This window comes from Mustela lutreola, chromosome 14, assembly GCF_030435805.1.
Source record: "Mustela lutreola isolate mMusLut2 chromosome 14, mMusLut2.pri, whole genome shotgun sequence".
In the NCBI taxonomy this organism is placed as follows: domain Eukaryota; kingdom Metazoa; phylum Chordata; class Mammalia; order Carnivora; family Mustelidae; genus Mustela; species Mustela lutreola.
The window spans coordinates 2,169,800-2,190,516 of NC_081303.1; the positions used below are offsets into that span (position 1 = coordinate 2,169,800).

Consider the following 20,717-nt stretch of genomic DNA (forward strand, 5'->3'; position numbering starts at 1 on the left):
GGCCGCTTTCACGGCTTTGATGCATGAAGCCCACCGCTCACCGACAGTGTTACTGGTCCTCACCGCCCCCCACTTTGGGAGGGTGCCCACCTCTCACTCACCCCTGCCTGGGGGTCTGCACTCCGACAGGACCCAGCTGCTGGCGGTGCCATGCTTGGCTCGCACCGAGCCCTGCCTCTGTGTGTTAGTTCACGCTGTCCTGGGGCACACACCACCTCCTCTGACCACCGCCGCCCTCCCCTCTGGGGTCTCAGGATGCCCCCCGCATCTCATCACTGTTTCCCCCACCAGAACCAACTGTCCATCCCAGGGCCTACCCGAAGGCCAACACGAAGGGTGTTCAACAAGCTTGGTCCGAGAAAGTAAGCGTGGACTCCTCTCTCCAGAACACCCCAAGTGAAAATATGGACTTAATCCAAGTTAAGTGAATTGTAAGCCCTTCACTTTCTGAACTTACTTGAAAAATTCCGTTTTCTCCTCTTCACTCTTCAATGTTAAACTTTTCAAGAAATTCACAACTTCTAGAAAATCATTCCTAAATGCCAAAGAGGAAAAAAAAAATGTGCAGGACAATAGGTTAGTGAAGGCATGTTAAATACTGAAGCCATAAGCGCAGACCACACTATGCTAAGGGCCAAGGAAGCGTTCTCCTGTGCCGCTTCGAGGAGAAGCAGTCATGAGACACACGCTCTGAACCAGCCGTGGAGAATCCAGCATTTTAAGAGCAGCAAAGAGATCTGTGAAGAGGATACGTGCTTCGGCGCACACGGTGCGCAAACACACCCTCGCAGACCCGGTGGTCTGAGCGGTCAGAGTCATCTGAGCTTCTGCTGCAACAGGATGTGGTGACATGAACTGTCCTGAGAGCCATGGTATTGGGTGACCAGCACCACCAACAGTGGTCAGATCTCCAGTCTGCTCTGGGGCAGAACTCTGAGGGGCTTGGGCAAAGAGGCATCTCTCGAGCCGGTCACAGGAATCTTCCCCCTGCTCCGGCCCGAAGCAGGGAGGAGGGTGACGGGCAGCAGGCGCACTCTGCTCAGCCCCCAGGCAGCACTGCTCCGGCCCTCCCATCCTGCGGGACGGGGCTGCTGGCCCACCCGCATGCACCCCCCCAGCACGGCTGGCCCCCCGCATCTGCACATCTTACATCAACACCCCTTTCCCTCTGGCTCAGCAGCAGAGAAAAGCACAAATGTCTGTCTAATCCAGTGGGCTCCCACGTAACCAGCAGCTTCAGGAAGAGGGAGCCTGTGTGGGTTTTGGCTTTCTCCTCCATCTCTGCTTCGAATACAATTCTTACTAACAACTCTTACCACCAGTGATGAGATAATCTACTTGCTGTAAAGGATTGTCCTTTGTAGAGATCTTGTATCAAGGTAAATTAAATATCAGTATGAATTATAAGAAAGGACACAGAAATGCCTCTCTAGAAAGACTCTTGTAATGAGAAAGGTTTTGAACAGTTTCTTTGAAATGTAAACAATAAATAAAATGCTAATAACTAGAGTGACACTACCTCTCTGCCCTTTTAAACAACACGGCCTGAGTCCTACCCTAGAGGTCCGTGCCCCCCTCCCAGGATAAAGTCAGCTTTCGCTCCGCTCTGGTTTTCCCCGGGGCTCCAACTGCACACTAGGGTCTTCAGTTTCAAAACAACAAAAGATCGATTTCGCCACTAAAAGTCGCGACTTTGGGCGGTGGAAAGGAAGAGGAGGACACCCGGTCGCAACTGGCCTGGAAGAGAGGTTCAAAACCATCTCTGAGTCCAGCAACAGGGCTACCGCTCTAGCGTGCCCCCACCCCCACCTGCGCCTCTGCGCTCCTCTTCCACCGTGTTACTAGACCGAGAAGACAATCTTCTGCCTGAAGAGAAACGAGCTCCTCTCCCCCAACAAGAAAAAATTTCAACAGTAACAAATTCTTATCAACAATAGGACAGCAGCAGAGTCAGCTCCCTGATGGCTGCCACGGCGGACACGGCCTCGCCTCTGCATCGGCCCAAGTCCTAAGGGCCCCGGGCTGTGGCCTCTAGACTCCAGACTTCGCCACAGTTCAAATTTCTCAGACTTCCTGTGGTAAGACCCCGAGAGGCAGCCCACCTCTGCCTCCCCACGTGGACGCGATCGAACCTCTCCTGACCACGAGCGGCAAGCACAGGCCAGAGTGTGTGCCTGGGGCCGCCACACCGCACAGCCGGACGCAGGGTCCGAGGGCAGGCCGGCGGTGGGGACAGCCCACCAAGCCCGCCAGGCGCCCTCACCTGAAGAAGTCATGGGACAGTAAGGTGCGGAGCGCTGGCCGACATTTTGGAAGGGGATTCAGCAAGGCTGAGTGCAAGGTCTGTTGCAAGCTGGAGAGAACGTCCGCTGAAACTGAAATCCAGAGCGACAGTTAGTTTCCAATGCCTTCTCCCTGCTTCCAGGACCTCTATAGCTGGAGACTGACGAGAGCAAAAACCAACCTGTAAAAGCCCAAACAAACAAAGGCCTGGCTGTTGCCAAACAGCTTCCTGCTCGCCTGAAGCCAGACTCCGTGGCCGGAGCAGAAAACGCAGCTGCCCATGCAGCCAACACCGCCCCCCTGGGCCTTGCCGTGGAGCCCCTCACCTCCCGGCTGTCCTGTCTGGAGGACAAGCTCAGCCGCGGGAAGGCTGGAGAGGTGGCAGGTCCCTAGGCCTCTCCCACCAGGTTCCTCATCCCCAGAACCCAGCAGGTTGCTGGGACGACTGTGTTTTCTGATCGCCCAAGGACGGCATGTAATTACCACCGGTCCAGACTCAGTGGGGTAGTAAGTTTGGCCCCACGAGAGAGGCCTTAGCCCCAAGGGTATAATTCTCAAGTATTTCTAGGCTGAGATGATTCCGAGCCAGCAGCTGAATGACGCTTGTGACTCCAGAACACTGCAGACACTGGGGGGAGGAACCACATCAGAGCTGCACCGAGCTCGGGCCACGTGTGACCCGGCCAGCAGGGGCCTCCCGGGGCAGGTGCCCCCGCGCCCCCCGCCCGTCAGCAGGCTCCAAGCGGCCACTGGAGCGCTTAAGAGAGAAAAAAACAGCGTGCTCAGGAACCTGGGCTCTCCAGGGCCGCGAAAGAAAAGGCAGTAAGTACATTATACCAAGAAGAAAAAAATCAAAAGGGCTCGGAAAGAATACAGGGATGTTAAGCTTTGGATTCATAAAAAATGTTGAATCCTCCTCTTTCCTTCAGGTCGCTTCACATCAGTCCGCACCAGCGCTCACTTCCGTGGCCGGCCAGGTAAGGAACGCAGGCTTCGGCCCGCAAGGACCAATCCCAGTAAGTATCCCGAGAGTGACCGCGGATACCCAGAGTCAGAGCTGAAAGTGGCTCCTACTTAAAAAGCTTTACGTCTGCAAAGTAAAGAAATCAGAGCTTCTTTCAGCAGGGAAACTGCTGTTAAGATCTGCCCTAGACAGGTTATGTGGTGAGCAACAGGTTCCTCCCTGCGATCAAAGCCCGCAGTGCTCTGAACCCACACGGAGCAGGCTGTGAATGACCTTCCTACTTACTCTGTGGATGTAGCAGCACAACCCCGACTCACCCTGTCCGCTTAAGATTGTGAGCAGACTTTCCACCAGGGTCCCAAATGCATAGGCGTCCCGGGCATGTCCGTGTGACTCGGGCAGGGTCGTGAATTCTGGAGACTGAAAGCAGGAAAGATGATTAAAACCAGAGAATCTGCCTTACACACTGGATCTCAGTTTCTCCCTGTCCCATATCTGCATTTATGACACTCCAAGCTAACCTTACGGTACCAGCCACAAGCCTGTAGGCTTCCACAGGATGAGGGAAAGGAATTTATCAAAGACTTAAAAATATCAAACAAGGGCAAAAAGAAAACAAAAGGGCTAAACAGGATATGTCTGTGGCTTTCAAAAATATTTGACTGCAACCCAGATTTTTAAAATTTTATTATTATGATCGTTAGTGGCAGTAGTACATACACATAAGTATAAATACACACATAATGGAAATAAAAGTTTCATAAAACAATACTCAGCCTTACTACCTACAGAACTTAATGAGATTTTCTATTTTACTCTTTTTTCTCAAAGCTTGTCAGAACCTCTAACTTGATTTAAAACCCAAAAATCAGTCTGAAAAACACTAGTACATACACACGGTACCAATCTGGATCAACAGGGCTTATTTCAAGGCCTGGGTCTATACTCAAGTTTGGAGTTGGGTCTGTTTCCCGTAAAGCAGTGAAATGTGTCTCTGGGGATCACTGTCTGTTTCCAGTAGTTATGAAAACAAATCGAGAGGAAGCAACTTCCTCACATTTACTGGTAAATACAATCTTTCTTCACCAGCAGCTGGTGGTAAAGACAAGAAACAGAATTGAAAGGTTCATCGACTTGGCAGGGAAATCTGTAGAGGGAACCTTCGTCACACAAGATTATTAATGCCAATAATCACTCTGCTGTGTCTCGGGGAGTCCCAGCTCATAACCGACAGGCCGATGCGTGGCTTGGGGGAAGCGCAGGAGGGGCTGGGGCGCTACGTCCCCAGCTCTTCGGGCTTCCAGCAACTACAAAGACCACGAAGCGGGGACCAAGTACCGGCCCTCTCCGTTTACACAGTAGCACAGGTGTCCGTACCTCCAAAAATGGAAGCGGACTGTCAAGAAAACGGCTCCCTGCTGTGGTGATGAGATTAGTCTGAGAAGCGGTCATGGCCAAAGGCGTTAGGAGGCATCCACGACTTGGCCAAGAAAGAGGGGGCAGGCGAAAGGTTACATTTCATACTCAGTTACCCAAAGAAGCCTTCGTTACAGCTGAAGCGTATCATCTTACCATCTCTTCAGGAGGGATAGATGCTGGGTCTCTGACTGACTGAATACTCCTCAGAAACTAGAGAAATAAATTAAGGAAAATAATTCATACATAGGTTTGGTGAACCAGTCTCTTATACCAAGTTACAGAAGCAACCAGCAATGGAAACAGCAGCAATGATGCCTTCACACCAGTGCTGCATGTTCAACACACACATCTGAAATCTGCGAACTGAAACCTGGCCCAGCGCGAGGCTCAAGAAAACACGGTTAGGTCCCTCGCCTCACCCCTCAGCAGGGCAGGTACCCTCTGCTGTTCAGAGGCTTCTCTGCATCTCACTCCCTTGCACTAGTCATCGGAGATACGTCTTTCTCATCCTGCCTAGTTACTGACAAATAAAAGGCTTCTCTAGCATAGAACAAATCCCTCATTAATCTTCTGGTCGAGTCAAGTCAATCTTAAGGAAAAGTTGAGGACTTTATGAGCTACACAGATGATGTCCACAGAACAAGGACACTGATTCACTGATTCGAAGACTATTGTTCAAGAGCTTCTATGTTCCAAACACCACTCAAGGCACGAGAAATACAAAAGGAATAGGACAAACTCCCTGGCCCAGCCCGGTGCTCACGACCGAGAATGTAAACTAGCAATCTGAGTGACATGCCGAGCGCCGTGGAAGCACAGAGGGAGCAACAGATTTCACTGGGGAGGGAACGCCCAGGGGAAGGCGCCACAAAGAGACTCAACTAGACTGTGGACTTCTTCTGGAGGATGTTCCATCCTCCAGAGAGCCCCGGGAATGAGGAGCCCAGCAATGGAATGGCACGCAAGGGCAGAAGAGGTACAAGATACCAGCCCTGAGAGAACACGGGGGGGTGGCCAGAGCGCAGCTCAGTGACTGGAAGTGGTAGTTGAGGCTGAAGGGAGGCTGGGGAAGAGCCTGCGGAGGGCCTCCCAGGCCATGGTGAAGACTCTGGAACATGAGTCACAGGATGACTTACGTGCTATTACACTAATTAGATGTAAGGTGAATTCTGAGAAGAAAGGGATTGACTGGGGCAGAAATATTATGAGAGGAGCACCTCTGTGGTGGAAGGAGCATTTGAACTGGGCGAGAGGCCACGAAGGTGCACATTTAACGTGGCTCACGTGTGGAAGCCCCACAAGAGAACGGGGAAACCAGACACAGCCAGTAAGTCAGCGAGCCGCCATCTCCACAGGGCTGCCATGAGGGGCCTGGTTTGGTTTTGTTCTGTTTTTCAGAAAGAGCAAGCCTAGCGGCAACAGGTAAAACAGTAAAAACAAGAAAAAACAGAAGAGAAAGGTTCATCAACTGAGGAGGGAAATTTGTAGATCCTGGTCAGACAAACCATGAAGAGGTACAGAGGCAGCGACAACACAGCCCGCCGGGAGGATTAAGATGCGCGGGTCTCGACTCCGGCTGGTAGGACACAGTGTGTGTCTGTGGACACCGTGGACGGTTGTAAACGAACATCTGTTCTGTACCTAATGCACACCAGGCACCACTCTGGGCGAGACTAAATCTAAGACTCTGACCCCCTCAAGAAGCTCAACACTGGCAAAGAAAACAGACACACGAAGGTCATTTCAACACTCGGCATTAGGTGATGTGATTAAGTGCAGGTACTCGAGGAGCAGCAGGCAGAACATTCCATTAAGAAGCTGACCGAGCCAGTTTACCTCTCAGTCTGTTTCCTCAGCGACCAAATCGGGAGACAAGAAGAATGGAGGCGGGGGCCCCTCTGAAGAGTAAGGCCCAGCGTTCTGGGAACACGAGCACCGACGGTGAAGTCACGTCCCTAGACCTGCGCTCGCCCTAGCGCTGCAGAAAGTCCCCAGGCAGGACCCACATACCAAAATGCTACCCAGTTCTGAGAGGCACCAAGGGCCCATCCCCTGCTTACCTCGGGTGTGGCCTGAGGAACTTTGCAGACGGTCTCCATCCCTCCCAGCTTCCAGTGCCCGTCCTCGCTCACAAACACAGACGATGAGCAGACATTGTTGTGCGTTAGGTGTCCCTGGAGAAAAGAGCAGGAGGCTGCCACTAGAATTTCTGAAGCAGGAGTTTAAAAAAACTAAATACTGAGCACCAGGAAGAGATACGGTGAGTCATCCCACTGGCGGCGCGAAACATGGAAGGACAACCGGAAGGAACGAGGGATGGGATGAGCCTGGCTCGGCCCCGTGAGGCCGGGGAGCACCACACGGCCACGGAGGCTCTTGTTCTGCTGCCCATCCCGGCTTCCGCCGGCGTCTGGGGACCCGAGCTCCTCAGACGTGAGGTCACGTCTTTACAGCCGAATCGTTTGCTTCCGTCCTTTAACGATACAGTTTGATACAGTTTACCTTTGCTCCCACAGGCTACTGTATTGTTTTTCTCCTCTAAGTTCTTTCTCACCTAAATTCTATCACAAACCCAGACCCACTTCACCTGAAATCTTGTCAGCAGGCATTTAAAAATCCTGCTCGAGGAAGGGGAAAATGGAATTTTCCCCCACAGACCACCAAAGTGCCAAAATTTAAAACTATATAAAAAAACAAAACAACCAGCCAAATAAATGAGAAGAAGAAAATGAGAACAGGATAGAAGTGTATTTTGTTCCAAACCAAAAATCATTTCAGTAGACAAATGTATTTTAAATATTCTATTCACTAGGTCAAGTATGTGCAAATTTTGATAGGGAACACTCCAAGATACATATATATAAAGGAAGGTTCAGAACAGTGTATACGGGATTTTTACATTTGAAAAAAACAAAGGAGAATAAGCACAGGGACATGTGGTTCATACGCACACTGGCCCTCTCGGGACTAAGAGGCTGATCACCGTGGGGGCTTCTGGACAGGGGTGAGGGGCTGCATGCGGGGTGGGGGGCTTACCCTTCCCTGCATGTACTCTCACACTATTCAAACTTTCTACCATGTGCATGTACCTTCTCCAACAAAGAAAATACTCCTTCATGTGAAGCACTAATAATTCTTCTTTATATGAATCTTAGACATATATATATATATATGTATATATATATATATTTTTTTAAAGATTTTATTTATTTATCTGACAGAGATCACAAGCAGGCAGAGAGGTAGGCTCTCTGGGGAGCAGAGACCCCAATGCGGGGCTCCATCCCAGGACCCTGGGATCATGACCTTAGCCAAAGGTAGAGGCTTTAACCCACTGAGCCACCCAGGTGCCCTGTATCTTAGACATATTTTTAAAAGGTGATAAATCCAAGATGATATCCGGAATCTGTCTCCAATTAACAGAAAAAGTTAAAAAAAAAATACACTGAGATGAGTCAAATGCCAGTGTTTCTAACTGGTGACTGGTACCTTTTCATCTGGGAGGACTGCCAAAGGCCTCACTCAGTACTTAATGGAATGTAAATTCCATTAAGAAATCACTCAATAGGGGCGCCTGGGTGGCTCAGAGGGTTAAAGCCTCTGCCTTCGGCTTGGGTCATGATCCCAGAGTCCTGGGATCAAGCCCCACATCGGGCTCTCTGCTTGGTGGGGATCCTGCTTCCTCCTCTCTCTCTGCCTGCCTCTCTGCCTACTTGTGATCTCTCTCTGTCAAATAAATAAATAAATTCTTAAAAAAAAAAGTAAGGTCTGGGGCGCCTGGGTGGCTCAGTGGGTTAAGCTGCTGCCTTCAGCTCAGGTCATGATCTCAGGGTCCTGGGATCGAGTCCCACATCAGGCTCTCTGCTCAGCAGGGAGCCTGCTTCCCTTCCTCTCTCTCTGCCTGCCTCTCTGCCTACTTGTGATCTCTCTCTGTCAAATAAATAAATAAAAATCTTTAAAAAAAAAAAAAAAAAAAACCGCTTTTAAAAAAAAAAAAGTAAGGTCAATAATACTGTCACATAATAGACCAAAAGTAAACCTAAGACTATATGCTTATCTCTTAAGAGCAAACCTGAGCACAGTGTTAAGAGTCTGTCTCCTGGGGTGCCCGGGTGGCTCAGTGTTCACCTTTGGCTCAGGTCACGATCCTGGGATCGTGGGATCGAGTCCCCATGGAGCTTCCTTCTCCTCCCTCTCTCAGTGCCCCCCTCCCCATGCTCACTCTCGCTCCTTCAAATAAATAAATAACCTTAAAAAAAAAAAAAAAAAGAGGCCATCTCTCAGTAGACACCCACTCAAATGACAATAGGTATGTAAAGCTCTGCCTTTTCCTAAGAAATGGTCATTTCTTCCTTCAAAATCTAAAATGTCACAGAACTCCGGGGACCAAACAGGAACTCTGGTTTACAGCAACACTGATGATAAGGCTTTCTCTTTTTCTTAAGAATAGTAATACCCGATGCAAGTGTTTTCAGGTAAATATTTCCCCCAAACCAGAGGGAGACAGTAAACTGAAATAAAGTCCTATAAAAATAAAGTTCTATAAAAAACTGGCCAGAGAAGCCTTGCCCACTGCACACATCACCTGTCTGGAGCCCTTCTCATGCCTTCCAACAAGCTCGTCTCCCACAGGAAGATTCACGTGAGAATTTCTGTTCCTCCCCTAACTTAGAAGCACTCCCACACAGGCCAGCCCTCCCGTCTGTGTCAAGGCCCCAGGGCAGCCTGTGTCTGCAGTACTTACTCTGTCGTGAAGGAAGATGAGAGCCAGCAGGATGTCGTAGATGCCAGCACAGACCTCAGCGGAAGACAGCGTTTCTAAAGCCACTTCCAGAGGCTGCACTCGCTCAGTGACTAGATGAATCCCATCTGCCTCCACAGTGCAAGATAAAAATCTCAGCAGGCAAGGGTGACGGAGTGTCTTCAAATGCTTTAAAGATACAAACGCAAGGGGTGGGAGAGTTAATGACTCAGAACCAGACTAATCATAGTTTCTTATACATCGAAGTCCGAGTCAGAACACAGTTAGTTCCATTCAAGGTCCCTCCCCGCTCCCTACTTTCCTCACCTACCCCCCTAAATCTCAAACAAGGCACAGGAAAATCTGTGACCTGTTCTGACTTCCTTCACTTTACCAACATTTAAAGGATTCTATAGAGACTTCCAGTTCCCTTCCGACAGTGTAAGCCCCCAGGAGCCCGGGCCTCTCCACGACACGACCATATACTCTGAACAAAGTACCCCAACAGTAACCTGAGAGCTCAGCAAGATAAACAAGAGCACACAGACTACACAGGGGAGTCAGGATTGGCCAAAGAGACCCCTGTGGGAGTAGGTGTTCTGGTTTAGGGCCGGCCCTTCTCACAGCTGTGTGCTAAAGGCAGGCCCTGCTTGGGAGGGCAGTGTAGCAGAGGGGGCTGAAATTCTGACCGAGACCTTGGCAGCTTTCTGGCCAGAAGGAGGACAGAGAGGAATCCAGACAAGCCTGAGTATGAGGCTATTCCAGAGGGGAAGGAACTGGAGAAGGAGATGCTCTGGTTATCTATTATACCCACTTGGGTCTCAGACTAACTCCTGAATCAAGCACGGACAAAACAGACCCAAACCAGCATAGCCAACTTTTGAGAAATGAACTGAGGTTAGAACTACCGTGCACAGGAAAGGTGCAGGCGAGCAGCTGGAAAACTTGAAGCCTGAACCAAAGGGGATGGACTGCTGAATCAAAAACCTCAGTAATCTCTAGAAGACTTTAACACAACCAAGAGTCAATGCAACATGACATTCAGAATGTGTGAGATGCAACCCAAAATGTTCCTACTCAACAAAGAACCATAAAAAAGTGAAAAGACATCCAAGAAATACCAACCCCGAGATGGCCTAGATAACAGAACTCTTAGGAAGAATGTAAGGCCATTTCCCCACTATGTTACAACCATTCTTCCCTAGAGGTAAAGGAAAACAAGAAATAAACAGAAGTTCTCAGCAGAGAAAGAAATGTAGGAAGGAAAAATAAAATATTAGAAACTAACCCAATGATTGGACTCAACAACAAAATGCAGACTGATGTAGAGGCAAGAGTCAGTGAACCTATGCTAACTAGTCTGAAGAACAAAGAGAAAAATTTCTTTTTTATTTTTTTTAAATGATCACAGCATCAAGAAACTGTGTGGGGCGCCTGGGTGGCTCAGTGGGTTAAGCCGCCGCCTTCGGCTCAGGTCATGATCTCAGGGTCCTGAGATCGAGTCCCACATCGGGCTCTCTGCTCAGCGGGGAGCCTGCTTCCCTCTCTCTCTCTCTCTGCCTGCCTCTCTGCCTACTTGTGATCTCTCTCTGTCAAATAAATAAATAAAAATCTTAAAAAAAAAAAAAAAAGAAACTGTGACAATAATAAAGGTCTAACATACATAACTGGAGTCCCAATAAAGAGAAGAAAAGAACTAGCGCATAAAAAATGTAATGGCCTGAGAACTTTCCAAATTCAGCCAAATACTTAAGTTTACAGATTTAAGAAGTTCAATAAACACCAAACAGGATAAATCAAAGAAAACTACATCACACACGTTATCTTCAAACTGGAGAAATCAGATAAATTAAAAAATCTCAGAGGCAGCTAGAGAAAATCATTATTACGTGGAAGGGAATGACAATTTGAGTGATGCAAACTTCTCATCGGAAAACACAGAGGTCGGGGCGCCTGAGCAGCTCAGTGGTTGGGCGTCTGCCTTCGGCTCACGTTATGATCCTAGGGTCCTGGGATGGAGCCTGCGTGTCCTGGGATCGAGCCCCGCACCGGGCTCCCTGCTCAGTGGGAAGCCTGCTTTTCCCTCTCCCACTCCCCCTGCTTGTGTTCCTTCTCTCGCTGTATCTCTGTCAAATAATAAACAAAAAAGAAAAGAAAACACAGAGGTCCAAAGACAAAGGGGAATACTTACTCTAAAGCACTGACAAAAAAATAAACAGTATCAACCCTGAATTATATAGCAAAAATATCCTTCCGGGAAAAAAAAGTAAAATAAAGGCATTTTTGATGATGGAAAACAGAAAAGTTATTGCCAGAGGACCCACCCTAAAAAAAAATGCTACAGGAAGTTCTTCAGGCTGAAGAGGAAATGACACCAAAGGGAAACGTGGATCTCCAGAACTGAAGGAAGAGCAGCAAAAATGGTTAAGTATCAGGATGGATTCCAAGGCCCCACGTTGGCCTCTTGGGTAAGCTGCGCAGGACTGTGTGGAGCAGACACGACGCTGCTGGGTCAGGTTCTCCACGTGAGTGACGCACAGGGAACCCCCGAACACCACAGGTTTAAACTGTGTCCATTTCTACGCAGACTTTTTCAACAAACAGTGCACGGTGCTGTACAAGGCTTTTCCTTACGACTTTCCCAGTTAACATGTGTTTTACCTTACCTTATTGTAAAAATACAGTATATAACATGTATCAAGTAAGATATGTTATTGACTGTTTATATTATCAGCAAGTTTTCCACTCTACAGTACCTTACTAGCAGTTAAGTTTTGAGGGAGTCAGCCCAGTTGTGCGAGGAATCAGTACCTCTAACCCCAATTTAACCATGGGCCTGTGTGTGTATGGCGTTGATATGTATGGAACAAAAGGACAGCAGGGTTGGGGCTGGAGATTTCTATCTGATTCCAAGCCTCCTATGTTTTATGTGAATGGTACAATTCTAACCCCAGACAGATGACGATGAGCTAGTTATTAAACTGAAATCCTTAGGGCAACCATTAAAAAAAAAATATAAAGAAATATAGCAGAGAAATCAAGATAAAATGAAATACTAAGGGCTATTTTAATAAACCAAAAAAAACAAAAAACAAAAAAACAAAGAGAGAGAAGGGGAACATAAGAACAAAATCCAAAAGGGGGCAAATAGAAAACAAATAACAAATAATAAAATTCAACATTAATAATTACATGAAATGTTAATGATCTAAACACTCCAATTAGGAGTAGATATAAGAGAAGACCCAACAATATGGGGCCTATGAGACTTACTTTAAAAATAAATTTGGAGACAGGTGTGTGGAAAGAAACCGAACAGACAGAAAAGGACATGCCACGAAAACATGAAGCATAAGAAGGCTGGAGTGGACGTATTCTCATCAGAGAAAATATACCTCAAGACAGTACATTGCAAGACATCAAATGGGACAGTTTTTGAAGAGTAAAAGGACAATTTGTTAAAAAGGCATCACAATTATGAATGTGTAAGCCCCTAACAGCAGAGCCTCAAAATACACACAGAGCAAAAATAAAAGGGAGAAGCAATTCCAGATTCCAGGATCACGGCTAGAGATTTAAAAACTCCTCTCTCAGCAATCAATTGAACTGGCAAAAGTAAACAAACAAAAAAATAAATGAAAGCATAAGAAACCTGATCAAACTGACAGTTGGAAAACAATATCCAGCAACTGCCGTACACACGCTCTTCCCAAGCCCAGGAGAACGAGTTCAAGAAACACTCCACACCAGGCTACAAAATCATTTTAAATGGATAAGCACCTTAGCCATCTTTTGTTGATCTTGCTTTCTTCTTCTTTTTTTTTAAGATTTTATTTATTTATTTATTTGAGAGAAAGCATGAAAAGGGGCAGGGTCAGAGGGAGAAGCAGACTCCCTGATGAGAAGGGAGCCCGATTCAGGACTCGATTCTGGGACTCCAGGATCATGCCCTGAGCCAAGGGCAGTCGCTTAACCAACTGAGCCACCCAGGTGCCCTTGTTTTCTTACTTTTGACCTCACTATTTAATCAAGCACTTAATCCCCTTAAAAATATTTCACCATCTTTAAAATTGTTGCCATTTTATTAATCTAGAAAAGTTAGCATTAAACATTTTAGCTCACATACTTCACACCAGTAGCAACGTTAGATGAGAAGCTCATTTATGTACCTACAATATACATTTTTTATTTACATATATAAATAAAATACAAATACCATAAAATCCCTACAAGATAGAATGTACCAAAATAAAAAAGATTAAAAGTAAATTAAAACACTCTTGATTTTCTCCCCCGAACTGCAATGAATCAGTGCACAGCCCCGAGGTTATGGATGTCCCGCTTTCGAACTCCTGCCGCGCATTAATTTCCGCGCACACACCGTTCTCTGAGCAGACACAGAGCACATAGAGACAGAAGACAAGTGCGTGACCATGCTGGGTCTGACTGTGAGAGGCGATCTGCAGGGTTATCAGCTACAGACTTCCCAAGCTTCCCTTGTGCTGCATGTTGTGGAAAATCTGACCTAAGTCACTCAGACCGGTCATCCACGATGCCCAACCCAGCTAGTAATAACTGTATCATTGACCACAAAATTTAAAATGCCGGAATAATGGTTTCCCTTGCAAATCACCCAGATTTTCTAAAAGAAATGACGTGGCCTTCAATCTCTGGGGTCTGCCCTGCAAAAGGCACTGGACACTGAGGAAGCCTCGAAACCAATCAGCAAACCAGGAGACTGATGCAAGATTCCACTGGGAGAAAAACCTCAACATCAGGTTTCATTTTCACAAATAAGCACTCTGTAATGGAACATTCTAAAATACCTTCTTGGAAGAATAGGAGATCATACAGGAGCCCATAACACAGCACTGGTACAAGTTTTCTATCAGTTGCTTTGAACTAGTTTATTAGGGAACACCGTAGGAGAATCTTCTGAGGAAAAGGATGGTCTAGTTTCTTTTCTTTTCTTAAGATAATCTCAAACTTTGACAACTCTAGAAATAGCTCCAATAGGATTTTTTGCTTGTAGAAGAAAGCTGTTAGCCTCCCCTGTGTTACTCTAATAAAAAATACTTAAGAAAATTCTTACACAATTGTGAACCATTAATTTGTACATATGCCTTTAAAATAATCCCTACGTATGCACATAAACACAGCAAAGACCCAGAGGAGCTGTGAGCTGTGCTAGTGAGCTGGCTGAACAACTACGATTAAGTGGAGAGAACTTCTTGCAAGTGTCTTTTAAGCTATGGTTTCTGAGTAAAATTATGCAGCCTCCCTCTTCTTTTTGCGTTTTAAGAATAATTCCAACTAATTTGCAAAACAATAATTAAATACTTTTTAACTTTTCATTTTTGCCCGTTCAGGAAAATAAAAATATTCATTCAGCTTTTATTTGTTAGGAGTCTAAGTATTTTCCTTGGGTTTTCTGTGCCTTCTTTTACTCCTCTAATACTCAGGGCAGACCAGTGAATCCGGAGAAATACTTCCTGGCTGAGTACTGGCATGGAAATAGAGTCAGTAAATTTCACCCCGTTAATAAATGAAATAATAAATTTCATTCTGCCTTTTTTTTAACCCTAAGTTCACAGCAGAATTCTTGGTTCACAGTGACTCGTTTGTTTACTGAAGAAGGAAGGAAGGTGTAAGTCATTGCATGATTCCAAACAGGGCACTTAACTTAGCAGCCATAACCTCACTTGTCACTCCTCTTCAGCACACACAATATTTTGCATAAATTATACATCAGATTCACAGGGAAGTTAGCAATTAATCAAACAGAAACGTTTCTTTCTTTTTTTTTTTTTTTAAAGATTTTATTTATTTATCAGAGAGAGAGAGGGAAGAGAGTGAGCACAGGCAGACAGAATGGCAGGCAGAGGCAGAGGGAGAAGCAGGCTCCCTGCTGAGCAAGGAGCCCGATGTGGGACTCGATCCCAGGACACTGGGATCATGACCTGAGCTGAAGGCAGCTGCTTAACCAACTGAGCCACCCAGGCGTCCCCAAACAGAAACGTTTCTTGATTCAAGCTTCTGTTGCCCCAAAGAACAGAGGGAGTGACAAGATGCACCTGTGAAGTGTGATGAGATTTTCTCATCACCGGAAGAGATAAAAGACTTTTGTTCTGGTGGAGAAAGGGGACTGTGCGGAAGGAGCACCTGGAAAGTAGCTCTCGTAGGGGCACATGGGTGGCTCAGTTGTTAAGCTCAGGTCATGACCTCGGGGTCCTGGGATTGAGCCCCGCATCGGGCTCCCTGCTCAGCACAGAGCCTGCTTCTCCGTCTGCCCCTCACCCTGCTCTCATGCTCTGTCTCTCTCTCACACTCTCTCTCAAATAAATAAAATCTTAAAAAAAAAAAAAGAAGTCTCTGTTCTAGAGTTACGAATCCCTGTTATCCCCATGCACTGCTCTACTACTGGCCTTTGGAAGACGATTCTGAGCAAGGACCTTGATCGTTAAAAAAGAGCTGCGCTGGGAAACCTGTCCACATTCATCCACATCCACGTGCACATGGAGATGTTAAGTGTGAAAATCAAGTCCTGACTACAAACCCTTTCTACTTTTTGGGAACAGGCTGTGAGCCACAGCAGGGTAACTCGCGCCCTACGGGCTGAACTTTTCACTACCATATTCTGCCCTGGTCTGGTCCGCTTTTTCACAACATAGAGGCTACTCTGCTCCGATTCACTTGTAAGTTTCTAGCCAGGAAGCGAGCTGTAGTTTCACTGCCTTGAAGAAATATGACAGAATAGCCATGATGCTTGAACTAAAGAGCAAGAATTTTCAGGGAGAAATATTCTTCCTTCTACCCTTAAGACGAGAACCCGAGATAGCGACGAAGTACGGGGTTTCTAAATGCCGCACCTGGAGGTTCGAGAAGAAACGAGGAATACAGAGCAGGACAGGAAGGCAGAACAGATCCCAGGTTGGAAAGCCCGCACCTGAGGTGCCAAAGAAATATCCAGGTTGAGATTTCCAGACAAGTGAGAATGTGGATCTGGAGCTCAGAGAGGTTCCGGCGGACACCTGACTAGGGGCAGAGAGCCACAAGGCTGCCACCACCGCTGCCACCACCACAGGGGAGGAGAACGTGAAGTCTGAAAATGGGCGTGGCCAGAAGGGGCCGGCGCCACCTGGAGGTGGCCCTACCCAGCCCAGGGATGGGGGAGGGGAACTTCTGAAGCTCTTCTGACTGGCTAACGCTCAGCTCAGCAGCCCTAAGAGAGAACCAGATTTTGATTATACGGGGAAGGAAATATTTTTTTAAGAAGCTGACAACGTAGGGAAGTTGATTTACTAGAATAAGGATTGTAAATAGTACAGAAAAGGCCTAACAGGGAAAGGAACAAAAAGAGCACGTGGACAGAAGAGCCACAGAGCATTCCAGAAGTGATCAGCGCAAGCAGTCCTCTCTTCTCATCACCACACGATGTGCGTTCTCAAAAATGCCGACCAGCCCTTCCGCAGGGCCGCCCGAATCCATCACGAAGAAGGCCTGGCCTCGGCAGCCACATACATACTCCCGGAGCCAACGTGGCTGCCTTGGTGGCATGAAGACAGTCAGGAATCGTTCTGTGAGTCCGTCCTTCCCGTGAGGCCCTAACGAAGTGCTCAGAGGACAGCAAACACGGTATCCAAATTCCAATTTAGGACTTATCATTCCTTACTCTTCATTAGAAATGAGTCATAACCACCACGGAGAAAATGCTGTAAGACCTAATAAAATCAAGATAAAACGAGAAGACCTCTACTACTGTTTTGTGGCCAAAGGTTACACCTGCATTTCGTCTTATTCCAGAGGTCACAGGGCACGGGGCCTGTTTTTATTAACAACACTAGTGGAAGAGCACACTCATGACCAAACAATGTTTGCAAGGAAAACGCTGTAACCCCTCTTCAAGTGGTCACTGAAACTACCAGAGGGAGGACTGAGAGTCTGCACTCTGGAAGAAGTGAGGTGAGTTTAGTGTATTAATGTTTCAGGTATCCAGGAAAATCAAGGTCCTAAAACCTGATGAAACGTGATACATTTTTTTCAAGTACTGCATCTAAATCAAAACTTCGTATCATTTCGTTGCCATTTCACATCCCCAGATTCAGGTGTCAGGTATTCAAAGCCACAAGATAGCCTGCAGAACAAGAGACAAAAACTTCTGGAAAAGAGTCAGTTGTGGTTTAGAAGAGTATGTACGAAGGAGGAAAATGTTCCCTCTCAAGTTCTGAAATTCCTCCAGCCCAGAAGTCCTCAGACACTGACACTGGATCTTTTTCTCCTTCAAATACTTTATGATCTGGGGGCCCCTGGGTAGCTCAGTCGGTTAAGCATCTGACTTCATCACAGCTCAGGTCTTGATCTCAGGTTCGTGAGATCAAGCCCTGGGCTGGGCTCCATTGCTGGGCGTGGAGCCTACTTAAACAAAACAGAATTTCTGATCTGGGTTATTCAACTTTCTTGGTACATACACTATAAAGAGTAATATAATATTAAAAAATCCTATGGTTCTATTAAGAAAAACTGAGAATGATAATAAATCTCTAGTATTTCACTAGTAATAATCATCCTAATCACCATAATTTTTTTAAAGATTTTATTTATTTATTTGAGAGAGAGAACAAGAGAGGGAGGAGGGTCAGAGGGAGAAGCAGACACCCTGCTGAGCAGGGAGCCTGATGTGGGACTCGATCCTGGGACTCCAGGATCACGACCTGAGCCAAAGATAGTCACTTAAACAACTGAGCCACCGAGGCGCCCTCACCCTATTTTTTTTTACTTAAAAATGTGCGATCTTATTAAATGAAAATAGCAGGAAGCCTGTCAGATATGAATTGCACATAAGAATCCGAAAGTGAAGCAAAGCATTTTATCTTTTGCAAAAATCACAATAAAAAGTATTAACAGTAACTGGATGGGACAGAAAGATAAAAAAATTGTCTTACCAAAAAGTGAAATTACTTAGCAATGGAACAGCCAGCTATGCTTTTTACCACTACTAATAGAAAATGCATCCCAAGGGGAATGTGATCTTTAGGCACCACATTTAACTTTTTAAGAGTTAACTTCCTGCCTCATCAAAGACATAAAGACATAACATCAAATAATGAACTGATGTGACAAATAACATGCCGAAATTGTATCACTAACAGATATACTAAAACCCTTTATAATCACTAACAAAGGTAACAGCCATTTCAAAAGCCATCTCTATGGCGGAGATACCCATGTCTCCCACGTATCGCTAGCACGAGGGACTCACGGGACTACAGATCATAACTCAAACAGAACAAAGCTCTAAGTCCATCTGAAGGAATGTGCCTGCATTAACACTGAAGAGCCACAACTCTGCTTCCCTTGCCGAACCTTCCAGAAGATAATCTGAATGACTCCATATTCAAGGAAATGCCAACTAAAATGTTTGTTTTCTCTAGTTCAAAACAACAGCTAGGATTATTCTACCGAGGTACTATCACGTTTTCTGGTGAGAGGTCGGGGTCTCCTGCAGGTGCCCCTCCAGAAGGAGTGGCCGCAAGGTGGGAGCAGGGAGGCTCTCCTCCCGAAGAGGAGACTGAAGCCTCTAGAAGTGAAGGATCTGAGCGAGGCCCCTCCCAAGAACTAGAGTCCAGGCCCAACGTTCTTTCTGGGGTGTCCAGCCTAATACTCCAGCTCAACAAACTTTCTCGGACCTCACAATGCAGCAGTCACACTTTCCAAAATATTCTATTTCTAGGTCTGTCATCAATACACTCATGGTGTGCACGGCCTACCATACAGGGAAGTCGAATCATTATATTGTACACCTGAAACTAATGTGACATTGTGTGTCAACCATGTTCAAATTTAAAAACTAAAATACAAACATTAGAAAATTAAAAATTCAAATAAATAAGTAAAAATAAATAAATTTTACAACTTAAAAAATATACTTACCAAAATGTCAAGACTTAAGAGATTTCTGCTAAGGTAGATTAACTTCCTTTACCTTCTAATGGCCATGTAAAATTACCTTCCGAACTTTCTCACTAAAAAAATACGATAAAAGCTATCACACTGAGGGGCGCCTGGGTGGCTCAGTGGGTTAAGCCGCTGCCTTCGGCTCAGGTCATGATCTCAGGGTCCTGGGATCCAGTCCCGCATCGGGCTCTCTACTCAGCAGGGAGCCTGCTTCCTTCTCTCTCTCTCTGCCTGCCTCTCAGTGTACTTGTGATTTCTCTCTGTCAAATAAATAAATAAAATCTTTAAAAAAAAAAAAAATGAGATAAAAAAAAAAAAAAAAGCTATCATATTGAGTGTCATGGAGCTTTCTGGCTATCCCTGGCATCTGACCGTGTCATGCAAATTGGGAGATTCGCCCACGAAGGACGGACAGCGGAACAAGAACACTGTTCCTTATCATCTGCCTCCTTGCACCTTCGGTAATTTCGACTTTACACTTTAAACAGAAAACGAGACAGGAGAAAGCACTAAGAAAGCACTAAAAAGCCTCACTCTCCCGGTACCTTGGCAGCTTTGTTAACTTTGTCTTCGTTTTCCCTCTTATACACGAAGACGGAAGCACATCTGCCATCCTGCAGGACAGCGGCGTAAACGGTGAGTCCAGAGGGCAGGGTGAAAGGCGGCTCCTCCAGCCTGTAGCTCTTCAAAGCGCTGCTCTCCGATCCCATCCCTTCCGCAGCGGGGCAGAGCGGTGCCTCCTCCTCAAGGCCAAGCAAGCGGGGCTGAAACAGAAACCACCACCCAGCATGAGTCTGTCTGCCACGTGTGCTGGGGATCCCCGCCACCCTGACCCAGCCCCTCCACCCGCTCGTTCCTCCCATCCTCACCAACGAGGCCGTGTGACAGTAAAAATGGCAAAAGCTCAGCCAGTTCCCAGCCAAGCCTGAAGTACCCACCCACGGCTCCAGAGAAAATGCACTTAAGCATCACAGGCAGTTCCTGCCCGGCCCCAACACCCCCCTCCCTCCCACGGAGACCCTTCCAGGGCTCTGGGCCAATCAAAACCAGGACAAGATCATCCATGCTCCCTAACCCGTGCACATACTGGCCTCACAGGAAAGGGCAGCAAAAATCTGATAATTCATCAGGGAGAAAACTTCTGTATAATAATGTGGAAGACAATAGCTTAAAATTATAAAAAGAACATTATAACCTAGAGTATTTTTTAAAGATTTTACCTATATTTTTGACAGACACAGTGAGAGAGGGAACACAAGCAGGGGGAGTGGGAGAGGGAGAAGCAGGCTTCCCACCAAGCAGCGAACTGAAAGGGGGGCTCGATCCCAGGACACTGCGATCACGACCTGAACTGAA

The 20,717-nt window shown here is 46.6% G+C and overlaps 1 protein-coding gene across 7 annotated transcripts in view; it reads right to left on the reverse strand.

Annotated features, from left to right (window-relative positions):
- The window catches only part of SCYL3 (SCY1 like pseudokinase 3), a 42,393-nt gene that overhangs the window by 16,925 nt on the left and 4,751 nt on the right, over positions 1-20,717 (reverse strand). For 4 of the 7 annotated variants that reach the window (XM_059146320.1, XM_059146323.1, XM_059146322.1 and 1 more), the window contains exons 2-8: positions 19,907-20,125; positions 9,411-9,596; positions 6,727-6,840; positions 4,820-4,876; positions 3,565-3,667; positions 2,264-2,375; positions 458-535 (exon numbers count right to left, since the gene is read on the reverse strand). In XM_059146320.1, coding sequence (XP_059002303.1) covers positions 458-535; positions 2,264-2,375; positions 3,565-3,667; positions 4,820-4,876; positions 6,727-6,840; positions 9,411-9,596; positions 19,907-20,071 — 815 coding nt within the window. In that variant the 5' untranslated portion in view covers positions 20,072-20,125. The remainder of the gene's footprint in view (positions 1-457; positions 536-2,263; positions 2,376-3,564; positions 3,668-4,819; positions 4,877-6,726; positions 6,841-9,410; positions 9,597-19,906; positions 20,126-20,717) is intronic. The other 3 variants (XM_059146325.1, XM_059146324.1, XM_059146321.1) reach the window with 2 other exon arrangements.